The sequence below is a fragment of the Cupressus sempervirens genome, chromosome 7 (genome assembly GCF_028749045.1).
Source record: "Cupressus sempervirens isolate cs-2001-9-10 chromosome 7, ASM2874904v1, whole genome shotgun sequence".
NCBI lineage: Eukaryota > Viridiplantae > Streptophyta > Pinopsida > Cupressales > Cupressaceae > Cupressus > Cupressus sempervirens.
In genome coordinates, this window is record NC_143124.1 from 845603470 (window position 1) to 845626209 (window position 22740).

Sequence of the window (22740 nt, forward strand, 5' to 3'; positions counted from 1 at the left end):
GAAATCTTGCAATGGGATAACATACAAATTCTCCCACTGGCAAATGGTGCAAACCCATTTGTCACAAACTAATTTTGCTATTTCATGAAGGCAAGAAAAGAGAATTTATGAAATAGAAAATTTCTCTATTTCAGAATGGGAATGAAAGTGTCTTTCTGAAATAGAAAAAAAGGATAACATTCATGTTAACCACTACCCAAAATGCATGTTAACCCATATTAAATAATATGACCCATTGAAGGTCTCTTAGATTGGCTATTAGTAATGGGATGAATGGGGGGCAAAATGGCCAAAAGAAACTTATCATCATGGGATGCAATAATATGTTGAATAAAATGTGTGGAATAATTGAAACACACCATATATTTCAATATGACATTTGGGTACATATGCATGAAAAACTCTGATAGTGGCTCGATTTGACACAATTTTTAGAATGGTACTCAAAATCATAGCTACAAATTTTTTTCCTAACACAACTAAATATAGGGAAGTAGTTTTATCTAGGTTAGATTAGATAATTTTTCTCTTCCCACCATCTACAGTAAGCTAGATGGCTTCCACTTCTATGCTAAGGCTAAGACTATCTTTGATTATAATACAATCATTCTTGAATGGTAAGCTAGTAAAATAATTGTTGGCCCCTTCAGGATATCTCACCCTCATTGATAGGAACTCATTTATGTAAATGGTGAAAAAATCTTGTGGTGACCTCTCTAATGAAAATATATTTTTTGGAAATATTTTTCATAGGAAAAAAAAATCATTTCCAAACATGGGAAAATGAAACTTAAATTAGAGGTCAAGTTTTAGGATGGTGCACTTCAAGAGGAAAGATACCTTAGAGACCAATGTCTTATATTATCTAGAGAAGAGGAGATCTATTGGAAAATAAATATAGAGTTTAATGTTTAAAGGAGGGGATTAAAAAATGAGGATCTTCCACTAGTATATATTAAAGCATAGAAGTAGAAAAATGATAATTTTCAATACTGTTGATAGTTCTTTGGTCAATAAATAAGAAGAAACTAATAATAAGGCTATTTTATACTTTGTGTATAGGGGAAACTTGATCTAAATCTTGGTTACTTAGATGATCTCCAAGACTATATACCTATTCTAGTCTTTAGTTCTAGAGTTAGTTTTGAGGAGGTCTAAAGAGATAATTTTTATTTTCAATCTTCTAGATCCCCTAGACTAGATGGAATTCATCTACTTTTTTTAAAGGAGTATTAGGATATTTATGGGGAGGTTAAATTCAAAGTGGCTTTTTACTTCTTCTATACAAGATGTATGGAAGACAAGCTCAATTGTACTTATATAGATATCATTTCCTAAGAAAAAAATTCCTAGGTCAATAAGTTCTTTCAAACCTATAAGTCTCTTTAACAAAAAGTAATGAATTATGTCTAAATTTCTGGTTATAATGATGAGGAACATTCTTGATAAGATAATATGTGAAAACCAAAAGGGTTTTGTGGGATGGACCAATATTATGGATGTTATTACTTCACATGCATGGATATAATCAATAGACTCTAAGATCAAAGCTAGTACAAATCCCAAACTAAATATCCCTTGTGACTATGATAGGGTCAAGTGCAAATTCATTGAAGTGGTTCTTATCAAATTTGGATTCAAACAAAAATTCATCAACATGATTATGAGGAATTTTTAATGATCACTAAGTCTTCTATTCTGATTAATAGTGCTTCACTTGGTTTTTTATCTATTAGAATATCTTAGACATGGGTACCCCCTCTACCTATATCTTTCATATTGGTTCAAGAGGTTCTTGGAGAAAACACTAGTAAACTGAGATCTAAGCACACCATAAGTAAGATAAAATTGTTAACATGAATGGTGATGGTGTTCCTTTGGGAGGGTATCCTAAGCATTGGATAGATGGATAACATGATTGAAATGTTGATTTCATGATTGTATTTGTTATTGATATCAACATAATATTATTTTTATGAAGATTGGTAGGGCAGAAGAAAAAGAAAAAGGTTGTATAGATCGTGCATTTAATATGAGGTCAAGCATAGATGAGGATATGTTTTGTATTGTGTCCTCATTCTATGGACAAGGTTGCATAAAGAGAGTCAACGAAATGCATATGTTATTAACTATTTACAAATGAAAGGGTATAGATAGAGTACTTGATAAGTAGTTATTATGAAAGGATTCAATGAATCTAACCTAACCCTAATATCAATGGTGATCTTTAAGGAGAAAAATATCCAATCTACCTATATAAGAAGGCATAAGAATTAACCTATAGGGATTAGCATTTGTTGATTATGTTGATTGGAAAACTTGACTAGAAGGTTGTGAAGTATAAATAAGAGAAGAGGTGAAGAAAGATTACTTGAAAAATTTGTAACAAGATCGGTGATGTAGAGAAAAATGGAGCTCATTCAATGAATTAGTAGATAAGCTACATTATTCTTTGTATTTACAAAATGAGTTGTATTTATTAGATCCATCCACTATTACTTTCTAGCCATTGTATCATTTAAAATCTAGTAATAAAGGTTGACCTGACAATTATTTTGAAATTCCTTAATCAAGGTGACATTCTAATGGAATGTTCCTAAATTGTCTAACAAGGCTAGTCCTAACATGGTTATTACATCCTCTACTAGAATCACAACTAATAGTGTGTATTATAAACTTTAATAGGGATTTCTTTTAATTGATCTCACTTCAGAAGAGTGAAAAGTTGGTAGCATGATACTAGTGGTTTTTCCCAAATTGGGTCTCCAGGTTAAATCTTGGTGTCATATTTGTGTGAATTTTATGTGAATGTTATTTCACATGTTTTACTATATATTACTTTACATTTTCCAAGTTGTTTATTGTTGGGACAATGAACTTCATGTTATTGTTACTATTAAGTTTATATAGAGACCGAGCTGATTAAAGAGTATATTTAAGTTGTCTAAAGATTCAAATGTTGATTTGGTACATCTACACCTAAGGATAACTGATTTAACCCCCCCAGCTCAATTATTAAAAAATATTCTAACACTTTTCAAGGCCATCAACCAACTTAGTAGACATAATGGAAAAAGTCATAAAGTAAACCAAAATTAATTACATGCACTCTTTTAGAAGAATAATTTTTCCTCACAAACTTAGAATTTAATATTTCCTACTAGCTAATTTTCTTTGAAACTTCTCAACAATTCTATGCTACTAAGACTTGCATGGTTTAATAAACGATAGAGGGAGAACAAGATAAATATCAAGCATGATAAAGACACTAAATCCTAGAAGTCTTGAAATACTCAACTCATCCTCTTTGCTAGAGTTCAAGAAGAAAAGTTTACTATTATGAAAGTTAATGTTTGTCTTGAGATAGCAACATAATCACTTAGCAAAAAAATTTTGAGTAACTTATGAGAGAAAATCTTCTGCAAAGAGCATGGTATCATCTAAAAACCATTTATGGTAGACTAAGGAAGTATAGAGGTCATTTTAAAACAAAAGAGAGCATTAGCATGGAAAATCCTAGTTAGGTTCCTACCTAGAACTTTAGCTAACAAGATCAATAGATAAGTATTAAGGAGAAACAAGTTCCCCTTGCCTCAACCCTTTCCTCATAAAAAAGAATTCAACAAGCTTAAAATTAAAAAGAGACCACATATTTAGTAGTGGTAATATAGGTCATGATCATTTTATGAAATTTTCCTTTAAACCTGAATCTAGTCAGAACGTTTTCCAAGAAAGAATATTTAACTCTATCATAAACTGTGGAGATGTCTAGTTTAAGAGCCATCATTTCCTTATTGTTAGCATTAATTAACTATATAAGTTCATGAGTTTTATTAAATTATCCATTAGGGTTCTAATTCTACAAAGTTTTTTTTTAGAGACCATTTTATACAAAAAAAGGTTCCATTCTATTGACTAGTACTTTAGCAATAATCTTACATGTAGTGTTGCATAGTCTTCTGGGCATGTAGTCATTCATGTAGGTGAGATCTGTTGATTTAAGAATTATGGAAATATAATTTTGATTAGTTAAATTATCCACCATAACAACCCTTCTAAAGAACTAGCAAACAACCTTGAAAATATGTTCCCTAATGGCATCCCAATACTCTTGGAATAAGGCATGAAGAAAACCATCTGGACCTAGAGATTTGAAATCATGAAAATAAACCATAGCATCTCTTAATTCCTCTCTTTCCACCAAGGATATCATCATATTATTCTCTTCCTCCATCAGGGATAGGGGGATACACATAAGAGAGTCATTGGGATCATCCACACATTGATCCCTCAGACCATTTGGAGTAAAAAAATTTAAAACTTTGGTGTTGATATCTTCCTCTTCTTTTACCTCCCTTGCATTAGAGAAAATAAGGGATCTAATATAATTTTTTCTTCTATGTTTCAATGTAGTTTTCTGAAAGAACCTAGTGTGTTTCTCCCTCCTTTACCCATTGTATACAAGAATTTTATTTCGAAAATGCTTTTTCCTAGATGGATAGAAAGATCCATTGGTCTCTTAGGAACCTTTATTTTGTACTTAGGAAAGGATCGCAATAAATTCTTTCTATAAGCCCTTCAACCTCTACCATTTTTGTCTCTACGGTCCTTTAAGTTTCAAAGATATTTTTGAAAGAAACCTTGTTCCACTTTGTGACTTTATCCCTTACTTAGTTTCTTCTCAATGTTAATTATTAAGGAAGAATCATCTGGCCTATACCAAAAAGTGTGAATATGATCTCTTAGGTTGCTATTAGATAGGCATATTTTCTCAAATCTCATGGGACCAACTACCCTTTTATGAATTTTCCACTCTAGGAGAAGAGCATTATGGTCTGACCTAGTACTTGGCTTGGATTCCTATTAAAAAACATTTATATTAGTCTTTATCTATCAAGTCTAGCTTTGATAAGGTTGGAACCTTGTCCCCTCTTAGTCCAAGTAAAGTTAGCTCCTCTTACATCTATATTATTGAGGCCCAAATCTAGAAAAAATTCCCCTAAATCTCCCATGCCTTTAGAGAAGTCTTAGTTACCACCATTTTTTTCTAAATAATGGAGTGGGGAATTGAACTCACCAATTACCATCCATTTTTTGCCATTTTTTTTAGGCATAAAAAATTACTAAATTCCATGAGCATCTAGAAACAAGGTCTTGAAAAGTAGTAATAATAGTGTTAATGGAGGAATTGACGAGAGTACCTCACAACTTACTCATATTCCAGATGATAGCTAGACGTTCTTGACTCTCCATAAGAATCACTAGATATCCAAGAGGCATTAGGCCAAACAAACTTGATTTCCTTTTCCATACAATCTTTATTAATTTTAGTTTCATCGATATGTTAAGTGTGTTTTTTATGAAATTATATGAAAACTAAAACACTTGTATAATAAATCAATTTAAAAATAGTCTTAATATATAAATAATTACAATATAATCTTTTAAAACAACAACAACAAAATCATAAAAAATTTTGGACATATGTTTGCAAATCTTGAATCTTATAAAAAAATATTTTTTAAATATGAGAACACGTCTATCCATAAGTCTCTCCACTATGTAAGACTAATTTCATTGATTCAAATTTTGATATAGATGACAATAACAAAGATTATGCATGTTATATATATATATATATATATATATATATATATATATATATATATATATATATATATATATATATATATATATATATATATATATATATATATATATATATATATATATATATATATATATATATATATATACACATATATCATATATACACATATATATATCTATGTATATACATATATGTAGATACATATATGTACATATATATATCTTTGTTCATATACATACATACATACATACATATATATAATCTAATTCATCTACATTACATATCATTCACTAAATCAAACCATTTTTTATATCTATAATTTTTTACCTTATAATATCTTCTTCACATTACATTTCAATATATTTTACTATAGTGTAACCATTTCACCTACTTTGATCCAAGTAGCCATTACTATTAATTTTGTCATAATAAATTTGGTCTAAATGAGACATTAAAGCCATAAAACATAGTACACTTACCCATATAAAACTCTATGGTACTCCATATACATGTATCTAAGTCATAATTTTTCATGTAAGAAACCGCATATTAATTGTAGAATTGAAAGAGGGCTAATTGAAGACACAAAAATGTAGGTAAGTTGTAATTATGACTATTTTTCATATAAAGTGATACAATTTTAATGTGACATGTATACACACATACATATGTATGTATATATATATGTGTATATATATGTATATATCTTGAAATGAGCTACCAAATTTTTTTATTTTTTTTTATTTTGTGTGTGTGTGTGTGTGTGTGTGTGTGTGTGTGTGTGTGTGTGTGTGTGTGGGTGTGTGTCTGTGCGTGTGCGCGCGCGCGCGCGCGCGTGTGTGTGTGTGTGTGTGTGTGTGTGTGTGTGTGTGTGTGTGTGATCTACCAAATTTATTTTTAAAATCAAACTTCATATATAAATATAGATCTTAGTTGAAATATAGTGTTTTATTTTTGTTTATTTTTAGGTAAAAGGCAAAAAGCCTGCTATATATAAATAGAAGATAAACACAATACAAAAGAAGTTTTGAATTAAAAGGAAAACTACACAACAAACCAATATCCAAAATGGATCTCCAAACAACAACACAAACATCCTAGAGCAAAACCACCCCATTTAGTAATGCTTGAACTATATTGTTGCATCTTGAATCAAGGCTGAAATTGAAAATTTTTCCAAACATTATGTTTGAAGATTCCCTCCAAGCTAGTGAAAAGAAGAGGACATGTGTAGGCCACTTGGAAACATTGATCATAGTTTAATAATCTCTTTGTCAATAAAAATAAGGTGCTCCAAATATGGAAAATTATTCACACAGATGTCCATGCCTGTAGAGTCTAGGTAAACACTGTTATAACCCCAATTCGCAAGTAGGTCAATTGTACAATTCCCTTCCCTGAAGACATGGGAAATATGACATATTTTAAATATATCTAACATATTCTAGATATTAGACATGACATATCAAATTCTCCAATTAAGAGTGTTTCTATTAATGCAAGCATTAGTGATGAGAGTAGAATCACCTTCCACTTGAATCTTCTAAAGCCTCATTTTTTTTGCAAGAATCAAGCCATGGAGTAAAGCATAGGCCTCAACCAAATTATTCATACCTAAAGGTAAAGGAAGATACTTAAATGTGACTACCTCACCAAATAATTTCTTAAACAAATGCCACATCCCAAGTTGACCAGATTTCCCTTAGAGGAACCATGAAAATTTACTTTAATAAAACCAATAGACGGAGGGTTCCACCTAATATATGATCTGTCTACATTTTTATTCACTAAAGGTGTAGATATGAATGGGGGAAAAAAATATGTTTCCACTCCTTAAGGAGAAAACTATCCCAATGAGTAAAACTGTAGTTACTAACCTTTTCTTTCACATGTGCATTTACCACCTTTGAGATAGAATTTTCTAATCCTGTAAACACCACTTCTATGGGAGAGCTCACACTTCAAAATATCCATTTACTTTGCTCCCACCAAATTATCCACACTACTAATGCAGGAGTACACTTTTAGATACATGCAAAGTAAGAATTTGAAAAAAGAATAGGCCATGAATCAAACAAGTCCCATAACTTATTTGGAAGAGGCATAGATAGGTTCAGCTTTGATATCACTAAATACCATCATTTCTGGGAAAAATTACACTGAACAAATAAGTGATCCACATCTTAAAATACTTCCTTACATAATACACATTAAAAAGGTTGTGAGATATTGAGTTTTAGCAATATATCACTAGATAAGTTTCTCATTCTCAATGCGAGCCACATGAAGTAACTAGCCTTGGGAAGGACCACATTATTTCGGCAAAAAGAAAAATTTCTCTGCTTTGCTACATGATGTTCCAACAAAGATAGTGCCTTGTACCCATCTTTTATAAAGTACTCACCATTAGGTGAAGGAGTCCACAAGATATCATCATCTATATTCTTAAGAAAGATCTTCCTCTTAGAAAAAATCTTATGGAGACACAATTTATGGTCTTGAGAAATAGGTAAAGCAAAAGGATCTTTCCAAATGGCTTTACGAGAAAATCTTTTTACTACTAGGACATAATCTATCAAAAAGATACGTCAATTATCTTTGATGATCTGAGTGACACCATTCAGTACATTATTGGCCATAAGAGGAGGCATACCATACCACGAATCATCCCAAAATTTAACTGATTCACCATTTTTCACCTCCCAAGATATAAAATTAGTGATCAGCTCCCTCGAAGAAATCAAAAAATTCCACATAGCTGAACCATTTGGTGGATTAGAAATTGTTAAAATGCATTTGGGATCTTGAGAATCCATGTACTTTTCTTGCATAATTTTGCACCACTTATTCTCAGGATTCCTAAACAAGTTCCAAACTAATTTGGTTCCAAAAGTAACATTCCTCTTGCTCATGTCATGCAAACCAATCTTGCCCTTTACTTTATCGATAGCCATTTCTTTTAGGAATATCAAAGGGATTTTCTTGTCAGCAGACATGTTGCTATTCCAAATGAAATCTCTAATTTATTTTTCAGTTTCTTTAAGAATGATAGCCGGTGCTTTTAGGACAGACATGGTATAATTATAAATTATGGATAGAACTAATTTGACCGCAATGATTTTACCTGATAGCGATAACCATCTATACTTCCAAGAGCAAATCCTACTCTTAATCTTCTCCAAAACTGATTTCCAGTGAGAGGTTTTGGTGTCAATAGAAAATAAAGGGATGCCAAGATATAATGAGGGCAAAATTTCTTGAGAAAATCCCAAAATATTGATCAGCTTTCTGAATATCACTTCATTGATAAAAAACCCATTAACTTTAGACTTATGAGCATAAATCCTCTACCCTAAAACCTCCATGTAAAGATCTAGTGTTTTTTTAATTTCTAGTTTTGAAATATAGTGTTGAAATATAGTGATCTAGTGTTGAATTGTGAGTCTTGGTATAATTAGAGGACTAGAACTGTCGACCCTCTTATCTGACATGATCATTTTCTATTCTACGTTTGTGATGAGGAGATAACAAGAACAAAGCCTATAATAGGCTCAATATTGGATGGAAAGAAGAAATTTAAAAAAAAGCTACATGGAAAACACCAAATATGAACAACACCTTACAGGTTACATGTGTTCATTCATGGCAAGCACATAGGGATCCTGCCTTACCAAACACGTGTTTCCTCAAACTGTAGCCCATTTCTGCAAATGAGCATGAAGAAAGTAATGTACATTCCTCCTACCTGGTCTCCACCACACTCAGGCCACTTCACATGGTGATTATGCAAGCAAGAGGAATTACTGCCCAATTTAATTTCCAGAGATTCTAGTGTGAGTCTGGTTTCCTACAATGATAACTTCTACAAAAAGAAAACAATGCTGCTACTAGTATTTTATTTAGAAAATAACAGATATGATATGCATCCCTAATCAATTTGCAGTGTGAACAAAATAAAACCAAAATGCAAGTAGCAAGAAAACACTACAATTTTATTTATTTCATCTATTCATCTCAGTCCTTCTTCACACAGAAAAGAAAAATCTCAAATCATACTCTCCCAAAAGATTTTAGAGAGAATTTATAAACAAAGCCAAATAGTTAAGAATTGGTTTTGGTAACCACCAGACCTGTAAAGGTTTTGTTTAACCTTTACTAAAGTTATAACAAAATATTAAATTAAGCCCTAAAATTAAACACCACCCCATATGCAATGCAAACCCTAAAATTTAATATTAACAAAAAACCTTTAAACACCATTGCAAGTGCAAACCAAAAATTTATTCCTGTGCCCAACACTTGCTCCTACAGCATACTCTCGGGGGTGAATTTCGTCTCAAGTCCTTTTGGAGACCAACTATTTTATATCCCCACCTTGCCTTAGAATTTTTGTTTCTGGCAACCAAGTAGCTTCAGAATTTGGAAGGCCCTTCCACTTAACCAAATACTCCATATGTAATTTGTGTCTAGTCCTCATTGCTTCCCTGCTATTGATGATACTTTCCATCTGGAGTGTCTCTTTCGAAGGCAATTCTTGAATCTAGTCATTTGATTCATGTGATGTTGCTTCTGTACCAACTTCTTTGTTTGAACCTTTATACAATGTGAGATCTAAGACATTAAATATAGGTGTAATAGCTACATCTAGAGGCAATGCCACTTTGTAAGCATTTTCTCCATACTTTTCTAAAATTTCACATGGGCCAATCTTCTTCATCATCAACTTTATATGGCTGCCCCAAGGTAACCGATCTTTGTTCAAGTGAACCACAACCATGTTTCCAACTTGGAACTGTACATTTCTTCTTTTCAAATCTACTTTAGCCTTCACCTTTAGGTTATTCTATTGTAGAGTTTTCCTCACGTGCTCATGCACTTCCACCATTGCTTTAGCAAAGTCTTCTACATGTCCACTCCTTTTCTCCAAAGCATCCATATTTCTGAGTTCCAAAACTCCCCTTGGATGTCTCCCATAAAGAACTTCAAAAGGACTCATGCCTATGCTATGATTCACTGAGTCATTATATGCAAACTCTGCTTGAGATATGATAGCATCCCAACTACCTCCATGTTCTCGTGTCAAGCACCTCAAAAGGTTTCCCAAGGATCTATGAACCACTTTAGTTTGCCCATCTGTTTGAGGATGATAGGCTGAACTAAAAGATAAATTTGGGCCCAACTTCTTCCATAGGGTTCTCCAAAAGTGACCCACAAACTTGCTATCCCTATCCGATAGAATGCTCAATAGCAAACCATGAATACAAACTATTTCTTTAAAGAATAGTCCTGCAATATAACTAGCATCATTAGTGGTTCTACATGGAATAAAGTGAGCCGTTTTATTGAATCTATCAACAACCACAAATATGTTGTCATAATCTATCTTTGTCCTTGGTAATCCCATGACAAAATTCATACTCAAACACTCTCAAGATCTATTCGGTATGGGTAAAGGCTGATAAAGTCCAACATTTTTTGATACTCCCTTTGCCCTTTGACATACCAAACAACCTTCCACAAACTTCCTAATGTCTATTTGCATCTTAGGCCAATAATAAAATCTTTGTACCAATTCTAATGTCTTGTTGAGTCCAAAATGACCACTAAGACCTCCACAATGTTTTTCTTCAATAACATTTTCGCGCATAGAGCATTTGGGAATACATAGTTGGCTTCCCTTAAACAATAGTCCACCATGCACAATAAATTCAAAATAATTAGAATGAAAACTATCTTCAAATTTTAGTGCAAACCTCATATGCTTCACTGAAATCTCTATCTTCCGCATACATTCCCTTCAATGCATCTATGCCTATGCTTTGGATTTGTACTTCTTAGACTATTAACATTCTTCTACTAAGTGCATCAACAACCTTATTGGCTTGTCCTTTCTTATGTTTGATTGTGAAAGTATAAGCCTGGAAACTCTCAGCCCATTTCACGTGCCTATGGCTGAGTTTTTCCTGTCTATTAAAAAAACTAATAGCATGGTTGTCAGTATACACAATAAACTCTTTAGGTAACAAATAGTGCCTCCATTTTTTCAATGCCTAGACCATGGCATACAATTCCAAATCATAAGAAGAATATTTCTTCTTTTCCTCATTCAGCTTCTCACTAAAAAATTCAACGGGTCTACCTTCTTGACTAAGAACAACCCCTATTGCAAAGCCGCTAGCATCACATTCTACTGTAAAAACATTATTAAAATCTAGTAAAACAAGAATAGGATATTTGGCTACCTTTTGTTTGAGTTCCTCAAAACTCTTATTTGCTGCATTATTCCATTCAAATTTTGTGTTACCTCCTCCTTTGATGGTGTCTAAAATTGGTGCACAAATGTTTCCAAAGTCCCTTATGAACTTCCTGTAGAATGTGGCTAAACCATGAAAACTTCAAACCTCTCCAACAGCCCTTGGTGTTGTCCAATTAATGATGGCCTCCACTGTAGATTGATCCATTTTCAATTCTCCCTTGGATATCACAAATCCAAGATACACTAACTCTTGTTTCAAAAAGTGACACTTCTCCAAGTTTATCTTCAAATTTTTCTCCTGTCGCCTTTGAAAAACCATCTTCAAATGCTGCAAATACTCTTCCTTATTCCTACTATACACCAAAATGTCATCAAGGTAGACAACACCAAACTTCTCAATGAATTCATGCAAAACTTCACTCATTAGTCACATAAATGTACTAGGAGCATTAGATAAAGCAAATGGCATAACCAGCCATTCATACAACCCTTCACTAGTTTTAAAGGCTATCTTCCATTCATCCCCTTCTCGTATCCTTATTTGATGATACCCACTTTTGAGATCTATTTTAGAAAAATATGAAGCTCCCCTCAAACAATCCAAAAAATCTTTAATTCTAGGAATAAAAAATCTATATCTTATAGTTATCCTATTAATAGCCCTAGAATCAGTACACAACTGCCACCTACCATCCTTCTTTGGAGCAAGAACTGAGGGTAGATCACATGGGCTAAGACTTTTCCTTATCAGCCCCTTGTCAAGCAACTCCTGTACTTGCCTAGCAATCTCTTCATTTTGTTGTGGTGTCATCTTATATGCTATCTTGTTGGGTAGCACTGCTCCAGGAATAAGATCAATCTGGTGACTTATGTCTCTTATTGGTGGCAAAGACTCAGGCATTACCTCAGCAATGATTTGCTTGTACTGGTTCAACAACTCTTCAACTTCTTTTGGGCCTGTTGTCCTACGCTCCTTCTTCCTATCTTCCTGAGGCTTCAGCACCAATGCAAAGCCTATTCCATCTTCTTCAAGAGTATTAATTAACTCTTTCTCAGCCGCCATCAACACACTTGGTCCAACTTGACCAACCCTTTTCTCTTCTCCTTCAGAATTCAATCTATATGTTACTCCATCCTTTTGGAAGCTATAAGAATTCTTCTCACCATCATGGCATGCCTTTCTGTCAAATTTCCAAGGTCTTCCTAGCAAGAGGTGGAAAGCATCCATGGGCAAGACATCACACAATATTTTATCTTTATATTCCTCTATACTGAACTCTACCCAAGCTTGCTCATTCACAACTTCTTGTTGCCCTTTGTTCAACCAACTAACCTTTTATGGACAAGAATGTGAAAGTCTCTCTAACTTCAATTTGTTTACAACTTCAAGTGAGATGATGTTATCTATGGAACCTGAATCAATTATTACTTTGCACAACTTACCTTTCACCTTGCATTGAACTCAAAAAAGAGCCCTCCTTTGAGTAGTATCTTCTTTTAGCGGTTCTTTAAGAAGTGTCCTCCTTAACATGAGACTTTCTCCCTAAGCCTCTGTCATCAACTAAACTTCTAGTGAGTTCATACTCACATTATCTTCTTGCACATAAGTGACTCTCCTTTCACCATTTTGAGAAGTAGATGCCCTTTGTGGACACTTATATTTTGGGTGCCCTATCTGACCACAACTATAGCACTTCATTCCTGAGAACCTGGATCCTCTACCTGATCCATCTGACCTTCCTCCATTAGATCCCCTTCCACCGTAGCCTCCTCTACTACTTGAGTCACCCTCTTGCTCCTTACGGTTAGACTCACCTCATGACCTCTGGCCTTGTCCTCTATTGTTGAAGTTTCCCCTACCCTGGTCATTCCTTCCACTTCTCCCTCCTTGTTGCTGATCACTCTTCCTCTTCAACTTCTCTTCAACTTTAAGAGCAAGTTGAAAACACTTTCCCAATGTATCTAGGGCCAAGAGGCTGATCTCCTCTTGTATGTTCATTCTCAAACCATTTAAATATCTGGCCACTCTTTTTGGTTCCTCCTCTTATTTCTTTTCCCTGAGAGTTAACCTATGGAACTCCTCTGTATAGGTATTCACGTCCATCTCTCGCTACCTAAAGCTTTGCAATTTCTTAAACAATTGCACCTCATAATTTGTAGGCAAAAATTATGCCTTGATTTTTCCCTTCATCACTTCCCATGAAGAGATCATATTTTTGTTATTTTGTATCCTTTCTCCTTGAATATAATTCCACCATGAGAGAGCAGATCCTTTCAACTTTCCTTTTGCAATCCTTACCCTATCATGCTTTGGAACTTCATTCAACTCGAAGTAATTTGTGATTGCTTCAATCTATTCAATCACTTCCTCACTATTGAGACTACCTCCATATGTAGGTAGCTTATCAGTAATATCTCCTTCTATTGACTTTAAGGCATCAACGAATGCCTTTTGATCTGCACCCAATTCTATTGGTGGATCTTGGTGTTGTTCTTCTTCTTCATCTCCACTAGTACCTTCTTCCACCTCATTCTCCTTATCCTTGTTACTAGACTCCTTGAACTCCTTGAACTTCTCTTCCACAAGTTCCTCCACCATGTTTTTTATGGCATCTAGAGTCATACTTTTTGGAGGCATGGTGTGAGCCTCAACTTCAACCTGTGATTCTTCTGTAGACATACACTTCCCAGCAAGATCTTGTCTCACTTTGATACCAATATGATGAGGAGATAACAAGAAAAAAGCCTATAATAGGCTCAATATTTGATGGAAAGAAGAAATTAAAAAAAACTATAGGGAAAACACCAAATATGAACAACACCTTACAAGTTACATGTGTTCATTCATGGCAAGCACATAGGGATGCTGCCTTACCAAACACATGTTTCTTCAAACTGTAGCCCATTCCTACAAATGGCCATGAAGAAAGTAATATACATTCCTCCTACTTGCTCTCCACCACACTCAGGCCACTTCACATGGTAATCATGCGAGCAAGAGGCATTACGACCCAATTTAATTTCCAGAGATTCTAGTGTGAGTCTGGTTTCCTGCAACGATAACTTCTACAAAAAGAAAACAATGCTGCTACTACTATTTTATTCAGAAAACAACAGATATGATATGCATCCCTAATCAATTTGCAGTGTGAACAAAATAAAACCAAAATGCAAGTAGCAAGAAAGCACTACAATTTTATTTATTTCATCTATTCATCTCAGTCCTTCTTCACACAAAAAAAAAAATCACAAATCATACTCTCCCAAAAGATTTTAGAGACAATTTATAAACAAAGCCAAATAGTTAAGAACTGGTTTTGGCAACCACCAGACCCGTAAAGGTTTTGTTTAACCTTTACTAAAGTTATAACAAAATATTAAATTAAGCCCTAAAATTAAACACCACCCCGTATGCAATGCAAACCCTAAAATTTAATAATAACAAAAAACATTTAAACACCATCACAAGTGCAAACCAAAAATTTATTCTTGTGCCCAGCACTTGCTCCTGCAACAGTCTGATTCGACCATTTTCTACTATATGTCTAGTAGGAGCGGACTAAAAAACTAAGTGTGCCCTTGTGAGATGAAGGTTTAGTTTTCTCTCTAGACTTAGACATGAAATTCTAGAGCTAGACTATTGCAATGGAAAGTTCGCCCACACAAAATAGCCTATGACTTAATTACCTTAAAAAAATCACATCAAACAACAAGATATGCATATAAACATTCTGGTTGGTTTTGCATTTTTTCCCCTAAACCCACGCTAAAGAATTAAAAGATGCAAAACAAAAATAGTCAAGGGATAAGGTTCAGTCTATAATATTGAGAAAATAAAGGAAAAGAATTGGAGAAAAATCTTTGGATCCTCGAGAGACGTAGCCCTAAAATTAGAAAATTAGTTCAGCATCAATCATTCAATTGGGTTAAGCACTAGTACTGCTCACCCTTCCGTTCACCTCGCAGCCTACACCACCTATATATCCATCACTAGAGACCATACATTCTTCAAATTGTAATCCAAAAGTTTTCTTTAGATTCAACAGCTCGGAAGAAATGGAGAGGCCGTTGAGATTGTGTCTGCTCCTTTTGCTTTGCACATCCCTAACCTTAAGTCCTCTCCGCGCTGAAGGTAAACTCAAAGTATACATGAAAATCAGGTTTGTGATTGTGAATGGTTTGGCATGTTCTAACTAATCTGTTCTCTGTTCCAAGAAAAGATATAACGTTGGAGAACAAATGCTCGTTCCCTGTGTGGCCGGGGATGATTACATTGAGCGAAGACGTGGAGACACTTGAAGATTTTAGGCCCATGCTAAATTCCGGCGAGTCATATACTGCGGCATTCCCGGTGGGATGGAATGGAGGAATATGGGGAAGGTCTGGATGTTCCTTCGATGAATCAGGGCGGGGGTCTTGTCCTGCCGGTGACTGCCAAGGACTTCTACGGTGTCAGGAGACGTCCTACGAGAAAATCTCACCCCTTTTCACAGAGGCTAAAATACTTGGCCGATCTAATTATGTTACCTTGGAGTCCGGTTATAACCTCCCAATGTCAATTAAGAGCTCGTGTGGAGATCAGGGGTGCACTGCACCTGTTTCTGATGTCTGCCCTAAGAATTTACAGGTGATGAAGAATAATCAAGTCGTGGGTTGTAAAGGTGAGTGCGATCTGAATGACAAGAAATGCTACCCGGCTGAGTTCGAAGAGGCTTTCAAGAAAGCCTGCCCAGATGTTCCTCCTTTCGGAAGACAAGTCAACTGTAACACTGCTGATTTCACCATTACTTTCTGTCCCCCACAGTGACCCAAATTTCCTTTTGATTTAACTTGTGACGATAGAAGAATAAGTCATTCAGTTTGATTGCGTTTTTCAAGTTTCTGAAATATTTCTAGTCGAATAAAGGAACTTCTTCATGGCTTTATTATGTTCACTTCTGTAATCGGTATGTGGCTTTGCAATACCAACAAGGGTAATATGAGTATTATAAGGAAAGGATATGCTGAAAGAAAATTAGGGGTAGAATAAAATGTATTAATCAAAATCAGGCTAAAATAATTATTCTATTATACATATGGTGTCTGAGGTATTGATATATATGTTAGACAAAAATATAAGCTTTAAATTGATCAATATTGATATCAATTCTGTATTACAGTTTAATCAATTTATGTAAAATCTGAAGGCACACAACACAAGAAGTCAAACTAGTTTTTTAATTAAAAATAGTATTTAATTCTTAATAAATGTGCAAACATAATATTAGGTACGGATTATCTATGGGATTTGAACCCACATAATTAATATCTATCACATCTCCTTCTACAACATGAAGCGTTACCATCCCACTTCTAATGGAACAATCATTATTTTGTCAATGATGATGCCCTTGATAAAATTATTATGGACTTGTCGCATCACTATTGATATGAGATTGTTGTTAAGTGCATAACCTTTAGTGGAACAATCATTATTTTGTCAATGATGTCAAACCTACTACCTACTAGTGAGACAATTTTTTTTTATCTGAAAGCTATCATTTAGTTGAATGATGAAGAGGATTTGAAAAGAGGAGATACAAATAGCACCTAGAGAAAGGTTGAGTTATTTGGTATGTAAAAGAAGCACTAAGACCAAGTAAGACATTGATACTATAGTGTATTATTTACATACTTAAAGTCTAGTACTATCTCAAGTCAACAAATTAATTATAAAAAGAGAAAATAATACTTCTTTAGTACATTGAAGGTTGTCCAATCTAACATCTCTATAATCCTATTTTGTAATGTTTTTACTCTCTGAAATACATATTTGGAATTTCCTCTTACTTTGAAGTTTTCTTTGTAGAACATTTAGAATGACCTACTTGAAAGATTTCATTGAAAATTTGTAGGATAGAAAGGGAAACTTTTGAGTCTTCAAGGTAAAATACATATGCTGAAATCAAACCTCGACAGTATCACAAATTGCTTCCACACTTTTTTCCTTGTCTAGGTCAATACTAAAGGTTTGGAGACTTTCTTTATAGATTAAATGACCCAAAAAATTGTATTACTCTTGTTAGTTAGATGATGTTGTGAGCTATTAAAAAAATTGGAGGAACTTATCATAACAATGATAAAAATAATTAATAGATCACTAGATTCTAAAGTGAGATGGAACCTTATGGTAGGTATGAATGAATTCTCAAAAATATTTAAAGCCAAATACTTTCACTATGAAATTATCAATTCCATTATCGATGGTACATGGGTTTCTAAAGGATCTCTTATTTAGAATGATATTTTAGAGATTTTAAAAAATAATACTAGTAGTATAATAATAATTTTTTGTTGGGCCTGTCAAAATTTTGTTACTCTTTCTAGTAATTAAACTGCGTTTCTAATATTAAGGACTAATTAGCTTAATCCAAGACTAGGAGGTACCATAGAACACTATCTAACCTAAATTGATGAGCAAGATACTTGGATGGACTTGATGGCCATTTGGATTTTTTATGATGATGCGCTTGATAACATTATTATTCACTTGTGGCATCACTGTTGATATGAGATTATTTTTAAAAGAAGAACCTCTAATGGAACAATCATTATTTTTTCAATGATGTCAAACCTACTACTTACTGGTAAGACAATTTCATTTTTCTCTAAAAGCTACCCTTTAGTTGAATGATGAAGAGGATTTGAAAAGAGGAGATACAAATAGCACCTAGAGAAAGGTTGAGTTATTTGGTATGTAAAAGAAGCACCAAGACCATCTAAGGCATTGATACTATAGTGTATCATTTACATACTTAAAGCCTGAAATGAAAGATTACTCAAGTTAAGACTAGAAGAAGATTAAGCAATAAAAGTATTTGCAAAGCCTTATGGAGTAGTTAGTGCAAGCTAAGAAAAAAATAGTAGAAGCCAAGTGAAAATAAAGAAGTGACAAGAAAAGATGCAAATTAGTGCAAGTCAAGTGATTGTTAGTATATACCAAGTGAAGTTTTGTTGGTGTTGACCATCAATAAACTTTATTGTTTGATGAGTGAACTAGTGTTGGCTGAGTGACAAGAAACAATGTTAAATTGAAGATTTAACAAATCTAAGTCAACTATTTCATTTTCTTGAATTATGTAAAGTGTGTGGAAGATGGCTATGATGAGTTGGTGGCACAAAATTCATGGTAAATTATTTTGTGGCTAATACAAGGAATATTATAGAGGAAGTTTGTAGAGGAACCAACTAGAATAGTGGGTAGATTGATTGAATCTTATTTAATCTTACCTAATTGTAAAATGGATGATTGTAGTTGAGAGAAAAAGATTTAAATTATGTATTTATAGAGATAGCTAGTTAGAAGAAAAGGTTATCATCTGCAAGAAACTAAGGAAGACAAGGAGTCTAGGGTATTGCTTCATTTAGTGGCTGAACAAAAGAGACTGCAGTTGGCATGCAAAGTAAGAAGGATTAAGAGTATGAATTCTTGAAAGGTGAACAATCTATCAGAGCTAAAGAGTATGTATGAAAAATAGAATGGAGGACTAAAACAATAATTTGTAATCTGCAAGTGAGCTGTAATTTGTTATTAGATCAAGCCTTACTATTACTTTCTAATAATTTTATTAGTCTAGGGTAAATCCTTTGGATTAAATTTGATTTAACAGTTAGATTTAAATCTTTTAACTGGGTGACATTCTAATAGAATAGTCTAAAGTCCTCTAACAAGGATCATTCCTAATAGGGTGATTGAAATCCTTTAACCAGGTCACATTTAATAGTGTGTATTATAACCTTTAATAAGGTTGGCCTTTCACAATGCATCACTTTAGAAGAGTGGGAATTGGTAGCATATTACTGGCGCTTCTTCCAAAATTTGGGTTTCCACCTGAAATCCTTGTGTCAAATTGTGTGAATGTTCTTATATTGTTTCATGTTTACATTTTTGGAAAGTTGTTTTGACCTAGGACAATAACCTATGAAGTTTAAGTATTGTATGATCTAATGGATGCATGCATATTGAAGTTTTATGTATATATGTGTACTAAGCATTAACAAGTCTTATTTGTACATTTAGACCTTGGATAATTGATTCATTCCCCTCTTAGTTATTCTAAAGAACTCCAACAATTGATATGAAAGCCATAGTGCTTGAGAGGATTAGTTTGAAAGTACTAAAAGAAAAATATTAGACATGTCTAAAGGAGAGCTACCCAAGCTTAAGAAGGAAAATTTTCCAGCATGGAAAATTTTGATGAAGCTATACGTAGGAGGTATTGGAGACCATGCTCAATCTACCATAACCACAAAGCATGTTGATCCGGCTCGATCACTAACTGTTGATGATTAGAAAAAGAAGAAAGCAAAAATTATGCAATTTTGGAGATTGCCTTTACCCTAAGTTACTTTGAGTTTGATGACATTACGGATTATGAGAGTGCAAAGAAGATGTGGGATGCTTTACACACAATTAATGGAGGAGATAAAAATGTTTTGAGAGCCAAATCTAAAAGTCTTAGAGGTAAGTTCCATGACATGAGAATGCAAGAAGGTGAGAACATTGTTCAATATGTCTCTAGAATAAAAGATGTTTTTAATGGTATTAGAGGAGCTAATGGTATCATTGATGATGATACTATATTGAGAAAAGTACTAAGAACACTTCTGCCCATCTATACAATTAGAGTTTCTGCCATACAAGAACTAAGATGTATACGTAGTAATAATTTGTCCCTTGAAGGTTTGTGAGGTAGGATCATGCCTTTGAACTCTCTAATTTTGATTATTTCAAATTTGAGAATGTTTAATCTTCTTTAAAGCTAAACTATCATTAAAGGAACCTAAAGAGAAAAAGAAATAGGAAAAATATATTTCTAGTGATAGTGATATAGATGAGGAGGATGTAGAATAGCTTGAAACATTGTTGGCAAGGAGATTTCATAGAGACAAGGGGAAATTCAAATGTAAGCTACCTATAATGTGTTTTAATTGCAATTAGGTTGGTCATATTGATGTTAGATGTCTAGAGAAGAAGAACAATAGAAGTGGAGACAAATATAGAAGAAAAAGAAATAAGGAGAACAAATATTGCAAAGATAAAGGAAATAAGTCTTGCTACGTTATTGAGGAGGAAACCAAAGATGGGTTTGACAACCATGATGATGAAGTGGTGTATGTTGCAATAAAAGATTATTCTGATGAGGATGAGAAAACTACACTAGTATCTTATTTGAACAAGAGTGATTGATAGATCATTAACAATGGGTGTTCACATCACATGACTAGAGATAAATATAAGTTCATTACCCTTGATAATTATGATGGAAATAGGGTAAGGTTTGGTAATGATGCACCCTATCTGATAAAAGGAAAAGTATCAATCAAACTCATAGAAAAGATTATGTATGAAAATGCTTATATGTAGAACGACTTAACTATAACTTGTTGATTGTGTCTTAACTGAATCATTCATGTTGCAAAGTTGAGTTTAAGAAAAAGATAGAAAAGATGTATGACACTGATGTGAAACTAGTTAGGAAAGGTGATCAGACTAGAGGTAATCTATTTTATTTTGATATAAATTATGCTACTTGTCTTGTTGTAGAATTTGATGATGTGTGGCTATGGGACAAGAGGTTATGTCATGTTAACATTGATAACTTAGTTAGCATTAGTAACATGAAAATAGTCAAAGGTTTACCTAAACTATAGAAACCTAACAATATGATTCACAAACAATGTTAGTTAGGCAAGATGACAAAATCTAGTTTTAAAAGTAAGACTTACACCTCTAAAGAAATTATGGAGTAAGTTCGTACTAATTTGTGTGGACCAATTTATGTGTAAAGGTATAATGGAGACAAGTACATTATCCTATAATTTGTAGATGATTATTCTAGGATGATGTCAACTATGATTTTGAAATAGAAATCTGATGGTTTCCAAATGTTTAAGTGGTACTTAGCTAGAGTTGAAAAGGATACAAGAAAAAGCTTGAAATGTTTGTGATCTAACAGATGTGGAGAATTTAAATCAAATGAGTTTGAGATGTTTTGAAATGATAGAGGAATCAAGAGATAAACTTTTGCACCTAGAACCCCTCCACAAAATGGGATTTCTGAAAAGAGGAACATATCCATAATGGATTGTGCTAGAACACTCATGATGGAGAATAATGTTTCTTTAAAACACTGGAGAGAAGCTATAAGAAAAACTATCTATAACTTAAAATGTGTAAAAGTCAAGAAAGATACTCATTCAAAACCTTTTGAGCTTTGGTATAGATAGTCACCCAACGTTAAATGTTTTAAGATATTTGGAAGCAAGTGCTACATTCATAAGGATTTCAAGAATGGTAAATTTGATGTTGAAAATGAAAAAGGTCTTTTTCCTTGGCTATTCCACAAGAAGTAAAGCTTGTAAGTGTTTGAATACTAATATTATCAAAGTTGTGGAAAGTGAAAATGTGTAGTTTGATGAATATATAGAGGTACATGAAGCTGAACCTATGAAGGATCTTGAAGAGTACAAATCCTTTATATACTTTTATGAAGTTATTCCTACTAAACAAGATTCTATAAACCAATGTGTAAATCAATAGCAAGTTTTAGTGAGTGTCAAGTCACATCTAATGAATGTTGAGTTGCATTTAGGCACCAACTTATACTCAAGAGCAAAGTTGCAAACAAAAGTTGAGCCACATTTTGATTCTAAGATAAGTGTACATGAAAGGGATGCTGATCTACCTGATAAAGGAGGACATAGTAATTCTAAAGTTGATATACCTATTGAAGAAAGAAGTGTAGAACCAAGATTGTCAAAGTATGTCAAAAGACATCACCTTGATGCAAAAATTACTGGAGATAAAGAAGCTAGACCAATGACAAGGAAT

At 33.5% G+C, this 22740-nt stretch overlaps 1 protein-coding gene across 1 annotated transcript; it reads left to right on the forward strand.

Annotated features, from left to right (window-relative positions):
• Positions 1-16041: 16041 nt before the first annotated feature.
• LOC149550057 (pathogenesis-related thaumatin-like protein 3.5) lies at positions 16042-16674 on the forward strand. The gene has a single exon (XM_089794418.1). The coding sequence runs from the start codon at positions 16042-16044 to the stop codon at positions 16672-16674; it is 633 nt and encodes a 210-aa protein (XP_089650544.1).
• The last annotated feature ends 6066 nt before the right edge of the window (positions 16675-22740 follow it).

What these genes read in the sequence shown, in the direction of transcription:
- LOC149550057 (XM_089794418.1), top strand. Translation starts at nt 16,042, where the DNA reads ATGGTTTGGCATGTTCTAACTAATCTGTTCTCTGTTCCAAGAAAAGAT.